Source organism: Grampus griseus, assembly GCF_964374135.1.
Source record: "Grampus griseus genome assembly, chromosome: 20".
NCBI classification, from domain to species: domain Eukaryota; kingdom Metazoa; phylum Chordata; class Mammalia; order Artiodactyla; family Delphinidae; genus Grampus; species Grampus griseus.
This window is the reverse complement of record NC_139014.1, coordinates 17,716,344-17,731,544: the sequence shown is the minus strand read 5'-3', so window position 1 is coordinate 17,731,544 and position 15,201 is coordinate 17,716,344. Positions and strand designations below refer to the sequence as shown.

General features: G+C 40.2%; 1 protein-coding gene across 9 annotated transcripts in view; it reads right to left on the bottom strand.

The window, feature by feature from the left end:
- The window catches only part of GPATCH8 (G-patch domain containing 8), a 100,439-nt gene extending 89,906 nt beyond the window's left edge, over nucleotides 1–10,533 (bottom strand). For 6 of the 9 annotated variants that reach the window (XM_082680041.1, XM_082680044.1, XM_082680040.1 and 3 more), the window contains exon 1: nucleotides 10,311–10,373. Coding sequence is in view for 1 of the 9 variants with exons in the window: in XM_082680039.1 (XP_082536165.1) it covers nucleotides 10,311–10,355 (45 nt within the window). In the remaining 8 variants the exon portion in view is untranslated. Of the gene's footprint in view, nucleotides 1–10,310 lie in introns of all 9 variants that reach the window. The other 3 variants (XM_082680043.1, XM_082680038.1, XM_082680039.1) reach the window with 2 other exon arrangements.
- Between the last annotated feature and the right edge of the window lie 4,668 nt (nucleotides 10,534–15,201).

The window sequence follows — 15,201 nt, the reverse complement described above, 5'->3', positions numbered from 1 at the left end:
AGAGACACCAGAAATCAAATCATTACTGTCTGCTAGCTGTATAACCTTGGGCAGATTACCAAACCACTCTCTGGGTTTAGGCCTGTTTCCCCAGCTGTAAATTCCAGATGATCACACTACAGTATTACTGCATAGGTTTTGAGATTTAAAGAGTTACAAAATAATGAATTATTATTTTAAGGCACTGTTGAGGCCAGTCAGTAACCCAGAAGAATAAATTCACTTATAAAACTTAACTCTATGTAATCTGGTAGGAAAGATAACTGGCTAAATCATCTCAGTAAATATCTAAGAACTTGAAAACACATTACACTGAGTCAAGGGTATAAGCATATCACACACTCATCTAAAAATACACGTACATCTGTTTGACATATCAAATTTTCTGGATAATTTGACTAGAACAAGAAAGGACTGGTTTCCAAAAACTCATTACACTGAAAAATTAGGAACTTTTTAAAACCGCATAGGAGAAGTCGACCTTTTTCAGAAATGCAGGCAAAGTCAGTAAACCATTTTTGAGGCATTCAAAAAGATATGGAGACAATAGTTAAGAAGTCCTCTGAGGGGCTTCCCTGGTGGCGCAGTGGTTAAGAATCCACCTGCCAATGCAGGGGACACGGGTTCGAGCCCTGGTCCGGGAAAATCCCACGTGCCTCGGAGCAACTAAGCCCATGCACCACAACTACTGAGCCTGCGTGGCACAACTACTGAAGCCCACGCGCAGCAATGGAGACCCAACGCAGCCAAAGATAGACATAAATAGATAGAAAAAATAAATTAATTAATTAAAAAAAAAGAAGTCCTCTGAGACCCATAGCAATGCTTATTATTTTTCACCACTGGCTGGTATGATAAATGTCTATCTATTTAGACGTTTGACAAAAATTCTGCACTAGTCCAAGGAAAAACAATGTGTATGTACAATGTGTCACACAAAAGGAAACTCACAACTAAAAGATTGCTGAAATTATATACAATATAAAATAAAGTGAGATTATAACTCTCCGTAAGACAACCTCCACACTTGAAATATCCTTCAACTGGCTTTAGGATGTTACAGAACTAACAGGTCAACCTAGATAATCCACAGCACAGCAGGAAGCTGAGCCACCAAGTCTGGACATTCTTCTTAGACTCTACGAAGTCTTTCCTTCCTACATACATGCCTCTACTTAACCATTAATTCAAATACCTGAGCAACCTGTAGGTGCCAGACCCTGACTCAATACTAGAAAAATGAATAAAACAAGAAAGACTGCATTCAAGGAGTTCCACGTCCAGGGAGATGAGATAAATTATAAGTATTATAATAAGTATTACAAAGTATACCGTAGGAGAAATAAAACAACACAGTGGTTAAAGGCTGAGACTGGTCCAAACTACTTGAAACCTACTTCTTCGACTCACTAGCTGTGTGAAGTGGGTAAGTTTTTCTTTTGTAAAATGGGGATAAAAATAAAACCCACCTTACCAGGGGATTACATAATATAATAATGCATACCACAGTACCTAACACAGAGCACTCTGTACTGTTAGCTACTACTATTACTAATAAAAGTGTTGTTACTGAAATATGACCAAAGTGCTGTGGGAGCACAGAAAATGAAGCAACTAACTCTGCCTAGGGAAGACGACAGAGACAACAGCAAACTGAGTCTTGACGAATGAGTAGTAAGGGGACTTCCCTGGTGGCGTGGTGGATAAGACTCCCTGCTCCCAATGCAGGGGGCCTGGGTTCAATCCCTGCTCAGGGAACTAGATCCCACACGCATGCCACAACTAAGGAACCTGCCTGCCGAAACTAAGACCTGGTGCAACCAAATAAATAAATAAATAAATAAATATTTTTTTTAAAAAAAAAGAAGGAGTAGTAGGAATTCCAGGCAGGTAAGAGCATATGCAAAAACAAAAAACAATGAAAGAGCCTAGCATGTCCAGATAATAACATAAACTACAAAATGGCAGGACAGGACAATGAGGGGGAAGAAAAGAAATACACCTGTTACAATGGCACCAGATGCTTAAGAGTCTTAGAAACCAAGTTAGTGCGTTTGTATCTTATACTTGAAACAATCAGGGAAGACAGGAAAAGTCATATTTTAGGAGAAAACAAGGTTCAAAACTGAGTTTACTGTGTGGCCTCAATTTCTCAGTTTTCTCTTACGTAAAATGAAGGATACCACCACCTGGTTTGGATGGTTACTTAGATTAGATAAATATCTCCAAAACGCCTTGGCACGAGGCCTGGCATGTAAAACTACTCAAAAAATAGTAGCTGACAGTAGCATCATTAGATTCCACAGCAGTCAACTTTTGATGCTATAATGGTCATGGATAAGTTTCTGGTACCCTAATTTGACAGTACCCAGTAGAAGTACCACTCTTCTCTGCCATCTACTCTTTTACTGGAACAAATTAACAAAATGGACTAATTTTTTAAAAATCTTATTTTCTTATCTTTTTATGATGCTGTGCTAACAAACAGGCACTCAATAAATGTTTGGGAAATGGAATGGAATTTCTGGTAGGCCTATAAACAGCAAAAAGGCAAGCAAGAAGTCATGAAGAACCAATTAAGCTGAGATGGTTCTGGGAAAAAAAATATTTAATGATAAGCATACCAACTATTTCCTACCAGTTAGTTAACTGGTAGAAAATGCTGCTATGTATTAAAGAGAAACAATGCTTTGCATAATGTAGACAATACCAACACTCATCTCCTCAAAAAGAGGCCAAACTATGTACCACAGCAGAAAGAATGCTACAAAAGAAATCAGAAGATTAAAGTTCAAAACTCAGCTCTGTACTAGGCAAATACTTAATTTACCTTCAGTTTCTTCATCTATGAAAGACTTACTACCTATACTACTTATCTTGCTGAGTTACTGGGAGAATTAGACAAGAATGTATACAAGGGCACTTATTAAACCATGACTATGCAACACACAATATTACCATTCTAATATCCAGGTTAGATGATTTTACAACACCCTGGTGCCTCAGTTCCCTAACTTCCTTTCCTATAATGATCTTGACCTCCATTCTACCTTAGCCATTTCACTCTCATGGTCATTACTAATAATTTCAACCCTTCCATAATCTCTACTTCAAACACTGTGCTCTCCAACCACAACCTTCTGTCCTTCCAGCTCATTCCCTCTAGTACCTCCACTCAAACAATTCTTAAACCCCATCAGAACCTACAATCCATTGATCCAACTTTTTTCTCTACCCTCCACCCCAAAAGTCCTCACTTATCTCTCTGCCACGCTTAAAATCACATAGCCCTTGTATACGCCCTCTACTCCCTTGCCCCCACTCACATTAATTTTGGTTAATGGAGACTGGTTATCACAGCTTTAACTGTATGTAAAGCATATCTAACACAACTGTATCTAAATCAATCTTCCTATGTCTACTCCCCTGCTTAAACAACACCTTAAATAGCCAGTACATGCCTGGCTACAGCATTAAAATAAAACTTACTTTTGTATCCCCAGCTTTCACTTTTCCCCTATTCCCAATGTTTTATTCATTGTCCTACAAAAACCAATTCTGCTAGTTCCACTTCTATACTTTTACCCTATTTTCTCCAACTGAATGCCTCCCATTCTTTTCCTTTGCAAGGATGCAAACCCATCTTTCAAGACCCAGTTTAAATGCTAATTTCTTCATAAAGGCACACCTAATTATTCCATTTTAAGGGCTCTCTCTTTTCCTTAGGGTTTTGCATTTATTGACTATAATACTATTCATCTGATAATCATGCTAGTCTTGTGTGTAATAAACTTAATATTATTACTTTTGTTATCTCTCCAGCTAAAACAATAGCTCCTTGAAAAACACCACTTCTTTTTTTTTTTTTAACACCACTTCTTAACCAACTCCGCCACATAATCATACATACTATTCTTAGTACAACCCCTATTCAAATATTGTTTTAACAATTTTTAAAATTAGCTTATATTCTAAAAAATATTCTTGAAGTAAATAAACTCCTTTGCATCTCTTGTGCAGATGATACCCTAAAGTAGTATTAAACCAATTAAATTTTCAACCACTTTTGCCCCTTCTTTAAAAATATTCCATAATTTTACTCATAGCAACAAGAGAAATTATTGACACTACAGCATATAATCCACAAGCATCAGCTTTAGTTTCTTCTATAGTCAAGACCTAAAGTATCAAATTAATTTCTTGATTTTTTATCAGTACTGCCTATAAAGAGGGTGAAAAATTAAGCTGTTCTTCTCTCATCAACTCTGGAAAAATACTATTACATGAACCATGAGATACGAACACTAACTTTTCCAACAATCATTATTTAAAATGTCAGATACGAAACATGATTAGACTTCCCTGGCAGCGCAGTGGTTAAGAATCCACCTGCCAATGCAGGGGACACGGGTTCAAGCCCTAGTCCGGGAAGATCCCACATGCCACGGAGCAACTAAGCCCGTGCACCACAACTGCTGAAGCCCACGCGCCTAGAGTCCCTGCTCCACAACAAGAGAAGCCACCACAATGAGAAGCCCACGCACTGCAACGAAGAGTAGCCCCAGCTTGCCGCAACTAGAGAAAGCCCCCGCGCAGCAACAAAAACCCAACACAGCCAAAAATATATAAATAAATTTATTTTTTTAAAAAAAAAAAACACCATGATCAATGACTTTTCTCTATTACAACTTTAAACCTGGAGAGCTATTTTGTATTTCAGTTCTATAAAACACAGCAATAAATTGAAATTCCCTCTCGAAATCAATGTAATTGCTAAAGAGTGGCAATGATGGCAAAAAATAATTGGAACCTCACGAGATGAGAGTAAATGTAATATTACAAAGATAACTTTCTGGTTGCTTGACTGACACAAAACACAAGATTTATCTTACCCTAAGATTGTCAGTAAGAAGAAGAATTAAGGCAAGAAACAGGAAACTCGTGGTTTTGGGTCCTAACTTTAATTTCTTACTCTCTATAGCACTTACTAAAACATTATGTGCTATTAACCTATGTACAATGCCAAACCAACTTTAGCTATACTTTTTCCCCATACATTCCTAAATTAGTATAAAATACTAAGTGTATGTTAAATCCCAAAGATATCATTTTGTGTAAGAATGACAACACGGTATATTCAGCCTGAGCATATTTAATTTTTTGCACTGATTAATACAATATGCATTAAGCACATTTGGTTAGACTTCCAAGTTAAATGGACAATTCATTTCTTATAACTGGAAAATCATTACAACATCTTCTGGTATTCACTGCAATATCAAATCAATGCCTTCTTTCAGGACTTGTGGTGGTCATTTGTAATTCCTTTGGTAATTGCCATGAGTCAGCTTTCACTTAATACTAAATGGCAATGCTAATATGAAAAGAGAATGCCAGGCATAAAGTACCAAGTTGTTTCAGGAAGGAATTTGAATAGAATTCAAGAACTGGATGTCTACCTCAAGCTGGAATCCATTTTCATTAATAAAATATTAGAAACTTATTAAATCACAAGAACAAAAATGAAACCTTTACATGGGTTTCAAATCCATAATTCAAGATTTCATGAACTTCTGCTACAACTTTTCCAAAAATGGTAATCTTGACCACATCAAGAAAACAGACTGTTCTTTATTCATTTTATCATGTACCCAAATAGACTGAATTTATATGGAAATTATCTCAGCAATGAAGCAGCACAATCAGGATAGCTAATTATATACGTTAAAAAAAATTTTTAAGTCACAAACTTTAGTTCTGGTTATATAACTTAAAGACCTGAGAAAATGTGATAAAAGAATCCTTCGCAGTACTTTAATGAGAATTCTGTGACACATACAGACTAAAAGGAAGGAATACAACAGGGACGCCTATTTTTCTATAATTTTGACGGCACTCAGCCTAACGATATATTTGTCTAGATCTTACTTGTTTCTTCTTGGTCTTCCATGCCTACTTTGAAAACAAATAAACAAGGGTACCATCACATGGAGCCCTATGATCACACTTCTCGCCAACCCCATCCTCCCTTCAACGCAAATTATAAGTGTCTCTATGATGTTATTCCTTAATATGCCCCACGTTTTTAAGTGCCTTTTGCCTTAAATATATACCCTCTACCCTTCAAATCACCACCAGAGAGCTTTCCTTTATGCTGACCTTTCTTTGGCCACTCTTGATCCCTTGAGAATATACTAACCAATAATTTTGCATCTGCTAATAATAATCATGCCACTTCATCATCAGTATTTTGAAATTTGTACAGCCTTGGTTCCAATCCTTTCCACCTATCATAATGTATATGGGAAACGAAACAGTAATGATTTTGCATAAGTTTCAGTCTCCCAAGCAAAGCTGACAATGATTTTCATAGCTAGTGGCATCTTTCAGATGATAGGAAACACAGGAAACAGAGATTAGAACACTTGCCCATGTGCGATCTCTGGCATGCCTGCATTAGAATGCCAACTCTATTACACAGACCCACACAGAAAATATATTAATATATTTCTATGACCTAAATATTTTAAAACTGTAAACCTCCTGACTTAATGGTCTCAATTAAGAATTATCTGAAGGTCACATCCTGGTATCATATATGAAACACAAAAAGGAATCCTACAAACATACTACATAAAAGTAATACATGACTTGCTTATTGCTGTGTACCATTATGATTACTATATAGGTTATAGGAAGTTCTTGAGTAATTTTTACATTTTTATTATCACCTTTAAGATAGCTGTTTCTCTCATTATCACTCACTGATCTATTATTGTAGCTCCTTTTCATTAGAAATCTAATGCAGAATACATTCAGAACAAGAAGAAATGAGAGGCTACTCTAAATCACCAGTCCTCTGCAGGTACACAAGCTGAAGAACATTTCCTCACTAACATTCAGCTGCATCATCGCTAATAGCTGCGCAACCACTAAATGCTAAGCAGTGTGTACACCTCATAGCTGTACATCACTGTACAAATAATACTTTCTTTAGTGAACTTGTAGTTCAAAGTGCTGAACACATCTATATTGTAAATTATACTATGTTATTTTCCATTAGTTTGTGTAACATTTCAATCTGTGAACAAGTATGCCTTAATCTGGTAAACGTAGGCAGAAGTCATGTCTCATTCAGAAATTGAGGTCAGATTCTTAAAGGAGTAGTTAAAACTCTTAAAACATTAAAAAAATAAATACATCAGCCTAAATCACAAAGACTTCCAAAGATAAAATACCACTTAAAAGGGGTACACAAAAGAATGTCTGAACTAAAACAAGTTAACAATATATCCTGTACAACAAGGTGTAACTTACTACTGTCAGGAGCCTCCCTAGAAGCCTTGGGAGACCAACGAGAAACAGATCTGCACAAAACGGAACAGAGTAAAAACTGTAATTGTATCACCTCTCTAAAAGCTCATTTATTCTTTGTGACCTATAAGTTTATCCTACACATTTGATGACTCGATTACAGTTATATAAAATACATAATTGCCAGTAGAGATAATGGTCATGGGCACAGGTTCAAAAGTCAAAAAGCCAAAGTCTGAATCCAGGTTCTGCCATTTACCAGCTGCGTATACTTGGCCAAGTTATTTAATTATCTGTGCCTGAGCTGCCTCATTTGAAAATGAGAGTAGTAGTGTCTACCTCCTAGAGTTATTGTGAAGATTATGAGATAACACACATAAAGCTCATAGAATAGTACCTGTTTATTAAAATGAAGTTATCAAATGTTTTCAAACATATGTCCCTGATAATAATTACTCTTTATATTCATAAGTGCTTCAAGTGGCATACCAGTTAAGCTCCTCACTATATTATACAAGACACCTTTGAAACTTTAAGTGTTCACAAAATCTAATAGTGAAGCCACCTCTGACTCCATACTAAATTCAAGAGACAGTATTCAAACTCCCCAAAATTTGCACTTGATGGTAAACTGGCAAAGAGTGAAATTCTAAATTATCTTGCCAAATTAAAGGCAAAGAAAATGATAATCATCTAGAACTTACCAGAGGAGGTGCACAGAAAAATTTCCAGTACTAGAAAAAGATCTGTTTAAAGCAACAGGATCTGTGCACTGTGTCTGGAAACCTACTTTGGATCTGTTTTCAAGTGTACTTACTAGCTTCACCTCATTTATCACTTAAAGCCTTAAAAGAAGGCCACAGTTAATTTTGAATAACCTGACCTTGAACAACGTTTCAGATATACTATATGCAGGAGCATTCTATTATGTCTTCTCTCCAATAACTAAATCAAATGACATCATTAATGAAAATCAATCTATATTTTCCCTTTTATTAAAACATCCAGAAAACAGTACTTTTAAGTATTTTTAAATGAATGATTTTTTTTAATGTTAGCACAATAATTTACAGAAGTTTTATTATCCTGTAATTGTCTAAAAGTTTTTCATTACCAATGCCCTATTTATCCATAATGCTGGGACATCCGAATTTTAAATACCAATATTTACCTGGCTGACCCAATACAGCAGGAATTGGGTATTCCAATATAAAAGCAGTGCATAAAATATATGTAGTATCTTCAAAGGACTACCAAGCAACCAAAAGCAGATCTCATATAAACGCAACTACAGCATCAAAAGAGAAAGTCATCTTACTTGAAAAAGTAGAGGCTTTCTCAGTTTTTTCAGGTGACGGCATTCATACTCTGCTCCCCAGTTTTCAAAATCTTTCAAGGCCCTGCAAATCCTGTTTGTTTGACTGCTGAAATCCTGTGGTTGACAAACATTTCCCCTCAAAACTTAGTTGTCCATATTATTTACTTTCAATTTTATTAAGTGATCCTCAAATTCTCTCCTCTGAAAAGCACTTGAGGATTTGTTACCAACATGTCTCCTTAAAAAACTACCAATAAATCCCACACATCTTGCAGCCTACTCATGTATTATGGTGCTCCCTAAAACAAACAAACAAAAAATCACCTCTCCCAGGGTTCAAATGGCTAATATGAACTGATGGCTTCCAACTTCCCAGGACCTGCATTATAGCCTTAAACACCTTGAGATCCTGTGTTGTGCTGCAGCTATCAGCAGGCGCGTGATCACAAGGCTTTTCAACAGCCCCAGATCCTTCACTGCTGCAAAACTTCTCATAAGCGTTCTAGGCACTAGATTGTTAACAGTGTTGGCTTAACTGTTTTACCTGTTTATTTACCAACCCAAACATCTCGGGGAATTTAAAGCCTTCAAACTGCCTTCCGAAACCTATCCCGTGTATTCCCGTGTTACTCTGAGAAAGATCTGCAGCGGGATAATAATTTGAGCTCGGCATCCCCTGACCCAAACTGCTGTTGCCAGGATATGCGGTAGTAATGCAGTGGTTTCTTTGAGACTGAGGATGTATTTTAAACCCATCTCTACTAAATCCCTTTTAGTACCCGAAACTGCTGCGGTAACAATGCTTAACTGGAAGGTATTCGAAACAGCCGAAAGACGTGTTGTTCTAATTTGGCCTTAATTTTTTCCTCAATAATGCTTGCCACGGCAAGGACATTTTTCCATACAACGGCTGCAACTGAAGAAAGAAAAATCAAGCTTTTGGTACTAGTCATCACCTGCTTGTAGTCCATCATCAGGACGCTTCTTACAAATCTCTCGAGATAGGATTTAGGGCTAAGCTTACATCGACCATCATCCTGTAACTTACTGTTTTCCAAGCCCATTTAATGGTCTAATGACAACAGCAACGTTTACGCCCGGAGAAATCTCAATGTCTGACTAACCAAGAAGGCGTCTGATAACTAAAGCCCTCTTTCTCCGGGTGAGGATATGGAAACATAGACAATGAAAGGGATTTATCTGTTACAATGAGGAAAGAGGGGGAAGGACCCCAAGAAGGGCCGTCCGAGCAAAATCCAGGGGTTCGGGAGCCCCGGTCTCAGCAACACTCGCCCCAAGCCCGCCCTCCCACCCCAACCCAACCCGCCGTGTCCCCTGGGAGACAGCCCAGCGCCCGCAACACGCTGGGCACACCCGAGGGCAGCACAGCCCTCCTCCCACCCCCAGCAGCCAGGCTGGGGCTCCCAAACCCGCAGCCCGAACAGGCCGAGGCCGTAAACCCGGCGGCCTGAGGTAAAGAGGTAAGAGGATACGGGGTGAGAGGAGATGCGGCCTCGCCTCAAACCGGGAGGCCCCTTGAGGAATCAGAGGAGGGAGAAAAGGGAGCCGTTTCGGAAGCCGGAGCAGACCCCGGAGAGAAAGCGAGCTGGGAGCGAGGGATGAGGAGGTTCCGGCTCGGCCAGCGCCTTCCCCGGACCTCGGCGACGCCCGTGTTTACCTGAAAGTCTCGGTCCTCGTTGAAGCGGGAGAAGCGGTCCGCCATTTTGCCGCCTTCACTCCTCTCAGGACGACGCTCTCCGGTTCGCTCCTTCCCTCCCGCGACACCCGCCCCCTCGCTCCCCTCCAGTGTTCCCCGCCTCCTCCCACGCCCACCCGCGTACAGGTCAGGGAGGGAGGAAGCGAGATATGCGCGTCCCGACCGCAGCACCGCCGGCGCAGGCGCCTTTCTACCCTGGAGGCGGAACCTCCCCTCACGTCCCCGCTTCGCGCGCGACCCAGAGAGAGACCCCGGCGGCCGCGCGTGCGCACTCGCGCCAGAGGGCTGCAAACGCTTCCGGAGAGAAAGGTCACGAGAGGGCGCTGCGCTCCTAGGGCCGGATGTTTTCAACCTGCTCCCTTCTCCCCGTAGGGTATCTCTTTTTGCACTCTTGCTTGCCTGAAAACGCAGAAGCCCATCCTCTGCTTTCTTTACCAAATAGCAGCATAATGTAGTGGCTGAAAGCGCGGAATTTGGAGTCAGACTTAGTTTCGAATCCCAGGTTCACCCTGAGGATTAAACGGCGCACGAGACAGGAAAGATCCCTTCTCTCATAGGGCTTACATTCCAGTGAGGATAATCAGATAATATAATAACATAATTTTAAAAATTAACCAGTGCTACAAAAAACAAAACTGAGGGGCGGTGGTGAAAGGAACGACCTGTGAAGCAACCTTTGACCCAAGGAACAGCAAGGGGCCTGCAGCCTTGGGACAGAGAGAACCTTAGACCCAAAGGGCCAAAGACTGCTAATAATGTGGCATTTTCAAGTGATCATTTGAGAGAAGTATTTCCCAAGAGACCAAAGTTGATCCAAATGGACTACAGCTCTCTGGGCTTCAGTTTCCTTTTTAAAAATAAGGAAATTGGTAATTTATACTGCCCCTGACCCTCACTGTCTTTTTTTTTTAACATCTTTATTGGAGTATAATTGCTTTACAATGGTGTGTTAGTTTCTGCTTTACAACAAAGTGAATCAGTTATACATATACATATGTTTCCATATTTCTTCCCTCTTGCGTCTCCCTCCCTCCCCTCACTGTCTATGGGTTATGAATCAGATTTTTCCACCCTTTGACCTTCCTGAGCACCTCACCTAGCCCTACAGCTCCCTTAGCCAAAATACATAAAACACATAGGAGAGGTAGCAGGACTTCCCTGCTTTTGAAAAGAGTAGTTGACAGAAATCGCATGATGGAAAAAGGGCTCTTACCCTGCCCTGAGAGAGTCAAATGGAATGTAATTTTTTGGAGAAAGTGTGTGTATATTCTATTCCTTTGTTACCTTCTGCTGCACCTAACCCCCAGTCCAAGCGGAATACAGTTCTAAGCAGTGAATAGAGCTCCCTATTTAAGTAGAGGCAGAACACACAGAATTGAAACACTGTGAAGAGACTTGAGGGTAAAGGTGGCAGGTTGAATCCCATGAATACACATGACACATTTACCTCTTCTCCCTCTCCCAACCCCACTGAAATGACAGTAAAAGGATGAGAAGGGCATAAATTCACATGGACAAAAAGACCTGAAGAAAGGACGATAGCATACAAGAGATGTCAACATCATTCGGAAGCTGGAGAGCATAGATAAATGGAAATGGCTTTAGTAGAATGGAGAAAGCAAAGTCCTGGAGTAGGGAAGCCAGGAAACAAGTTGATTGATGCTAAGGTATAATAGAAAGGCTCAAGAATTGGAATCACCAGGTACCACTGAAGATGAAGGTGTAAATGGCGCTAAAAACAAGAGGACTGGTTACAAGGCAGTTAAGGGAGCAGTTAGACTCTAAATCCCTTTCCCACCCAGGTAATGAACTGGAGGGTTCTCCTCTGAAAAGGCTGAACCAGAGAGACTTCATATCTGTGACGACTGAAGAGGGAGATATCATGCTGAAAATGGGAAGATTTCGTAAAAGGCAACATTCTGGTCAGAGAGTCAGGCTTCTCCCAGTGATAGACTATAGGATCTATTGACTGAAAAGAAATGCACAACCTAAAAGTTGAGAGTTACATTTTGTTCAGCAGACATTCTGAGGACTTCAAGCCCGGGAGATAGGACTCTCAGATCACTCTGAGGGACTGCTCTGAAGAGGCAAGGGGGGAGCCAGGATCTATAGGAATTTTTGCCACAAAGACCAGGTAGTCGGAACATCAAATACTACTATTAATTGAAGAAAAACAGATATCTCAGTTTAAGGAATTTAGCACTTATCTGTGTATGGGAAGATGCAAGAGTCTGGGCTCGCTGAAATCACTCCTTTGATATGCACCTCAGCTATCTGGGGCCAGTATCCTGTGTTTTCTCATCCTGAGATTTCTCAGGGTGCACTATTGGGGTGGCTGCAGAGTGGGCATTCTGTTTCCAACCAGAGTTCCCTCAGGGCTCACCGTTAGGGAGGCTGTAATGTTATGGCTTGATGGCTGCAACATCCTTTGTTTACTGACATGGCAGGTGATATTTTTCATTCACAGATCCTGCTCTGGGAAATTGACTGGCTTAGTGGGAAAAAACCCCGACACTTACCAAAAATGGGAGTGAGGGGTGTGTTCTCCTCAACATAAAGGTCTTCTTCCTGCCCAAATAGCCCACAGAGAAGTCCATCATTCAGGTAGCCCCATTACACAGAACTTCCACTCAACTCTTATGTATGAATGGATAGCCAAGGATTACCAGACATTGAAGGAAACCTGTAACAGGAGAGACAGAGACAACCCCATCCAAAATCAAAACAAGACAAAACAACAGAAAAAGGGGATTCAGAGGAGTCAGAGATAATGGAGGTAGCAAAAGAAACCTGAAAAGAATTATTATCTACGGAGACATAAGATCACATTAGGGAACAAGGGTCCACATCAGGGAGCATAAGATGCCAAAAAAGAAAAAAGAACGTTCAGAAATTAAGAAATAAGTTGGAAGTTAAAATTTCTTAAGCAGAAATTAAAAATCCAATAGAAGAGTTAGAAAATAAACTTGTGGGAATTTCCCAGAAAACAGAATAAAAAGACACCCAGGTCCAAGCCACCTTCACTTTCTCCTTAATTATTGCAATAGCTACTAAACGTTCTGCTTCCACCCTGACCTCCTACACCAGCAGGCCCCAACCTTTTTGGCACCAGGGACTAGTTTCGTGGAAGACAATTTTTCCGTGGCCGGGAGGTGGGGGTGGGGGGCGGGGGTGGCGGATATGGTCCAGGCGGTAATGCGAGCGATGGGAAGCGATGGGAGCAGCAGATGAAGTTTTGCTGGCTCACCCGCCACTCACATCTTGCTGTGCGGCCCTGTTCCTAACAGGCCCCGGACCGATACCGGTCTGCAGCCCCGGGGTTGGGGACCCCTGCCGTACACTGTTCAAGCTACGGTGATCCTGCTAAAAAAGTCAATCAGTTACATCAGTCCCCTGGTCCAACCCTCCAGTGGCTTTCCCTGTCATTCACAGTAAAATCCACCGACCACCACTTCACCTCTCAGACCTCATTTTCCTCTCTGCCCTCTGCTTCCCTTCTCTCTGAAAAAACTGGCCTCTTGGCTAAGCCTTGATCCCATGGGCTTGCTCCTGCCTCCACCTGCCCCATTTAGGGGCTAATGTATATACTATTCTTTCTGCCTATTATTTTTTCCCAGATATCCACTGACATGGCTTGCCCCCTCATCTTTATTCAAATGTTAGTTTCTCAGTAAGATCCCTGATCACCCTATTTACAGAGCCCTGTATTCTGAACTTCCTAGCCTCCTTCCCTAATTTTACTTTTCTCTATTGTGCTTATCACTTTCTAATATGTAATGTAAACTCCACGTGAGCAGGAATTTTTCTCAGTTTTGTTCCCTTCTATATCCCCAGCATCTAGAATAATGAATGGTACATAGTAGGCATTAAATAAAGATTTGTTGAATGGATAAGATGGAAAACAGGAAAGAACAGATGTGAAAGTGTGAGGATCAATCCAACATCTGAATAGGAGGATTTCTAGGAAGAACAGGGAAAAACATGGACGGAAGAGCATATTAAAGAAATAACATGTAAACACTTTCTGCTATTAATGGCCTGAGTTTCCAAATTGAGAGGACTTAGCACAATGGATGAAAAATAACTTGCTGCCATGTACAGCACTGTGAAATTTCAGGACACATGAGACAAAGAGAAGCTCCTTAAGGTTTCCAAAGAAGAAAAATAGGTTGTAAATGAAGGACCAAGAATTGGAATGATCTTGGTCTTCTGCAAAACACCAGAGGGGAGGAGACTGAGGAACAATGCCCTGAAGATTCTAAGAGAGGATGGTTTCCAACCCAGAAATCTATATCCAGTCAAATCATTAATCAACTATGAGGGAGAAAAATGACATTTTTGATGTGCAAGCTACCAAAAAAAATTATTTCCCATGTACTCTTTCTCTGGAAGCCACTAAAGATGTTCTACAGCAAAAAAAAAAAAAAAAAAAAAAAAAAAAGGAGTAAAACAAGAAAGAGGGAGACTTGAAATCCAGAAAGCAGAGCTCTAACCTGAGAAAGAAGCAAAGAGAGTTCCCAGCGTGACTGTGTAGAGACATTCCAGGATGACAACTGTGCAGCAGACCTAAAAACACCCAATACAGATGAGAACAGTAGGACACAGGAGGACAGAGGCCCCCAGGAATGTTGTTGGCAAAAAGAAATCTGATGGAGTATACAGTTGGTTTGAAAGAGAGATTTATACTTCTTTAAAGTGTTTGATGGGATACATCAGGATAGGAATATAGAAAACTAAGCAAATGGAAAAAAAAGGGAATTAACTTTAGGGGAAAATTGTAGGGAAAAATATAATCATAATAATCCTACTATACAACATGGTTTACCTGTGAAAAATATTTACAATCACACTA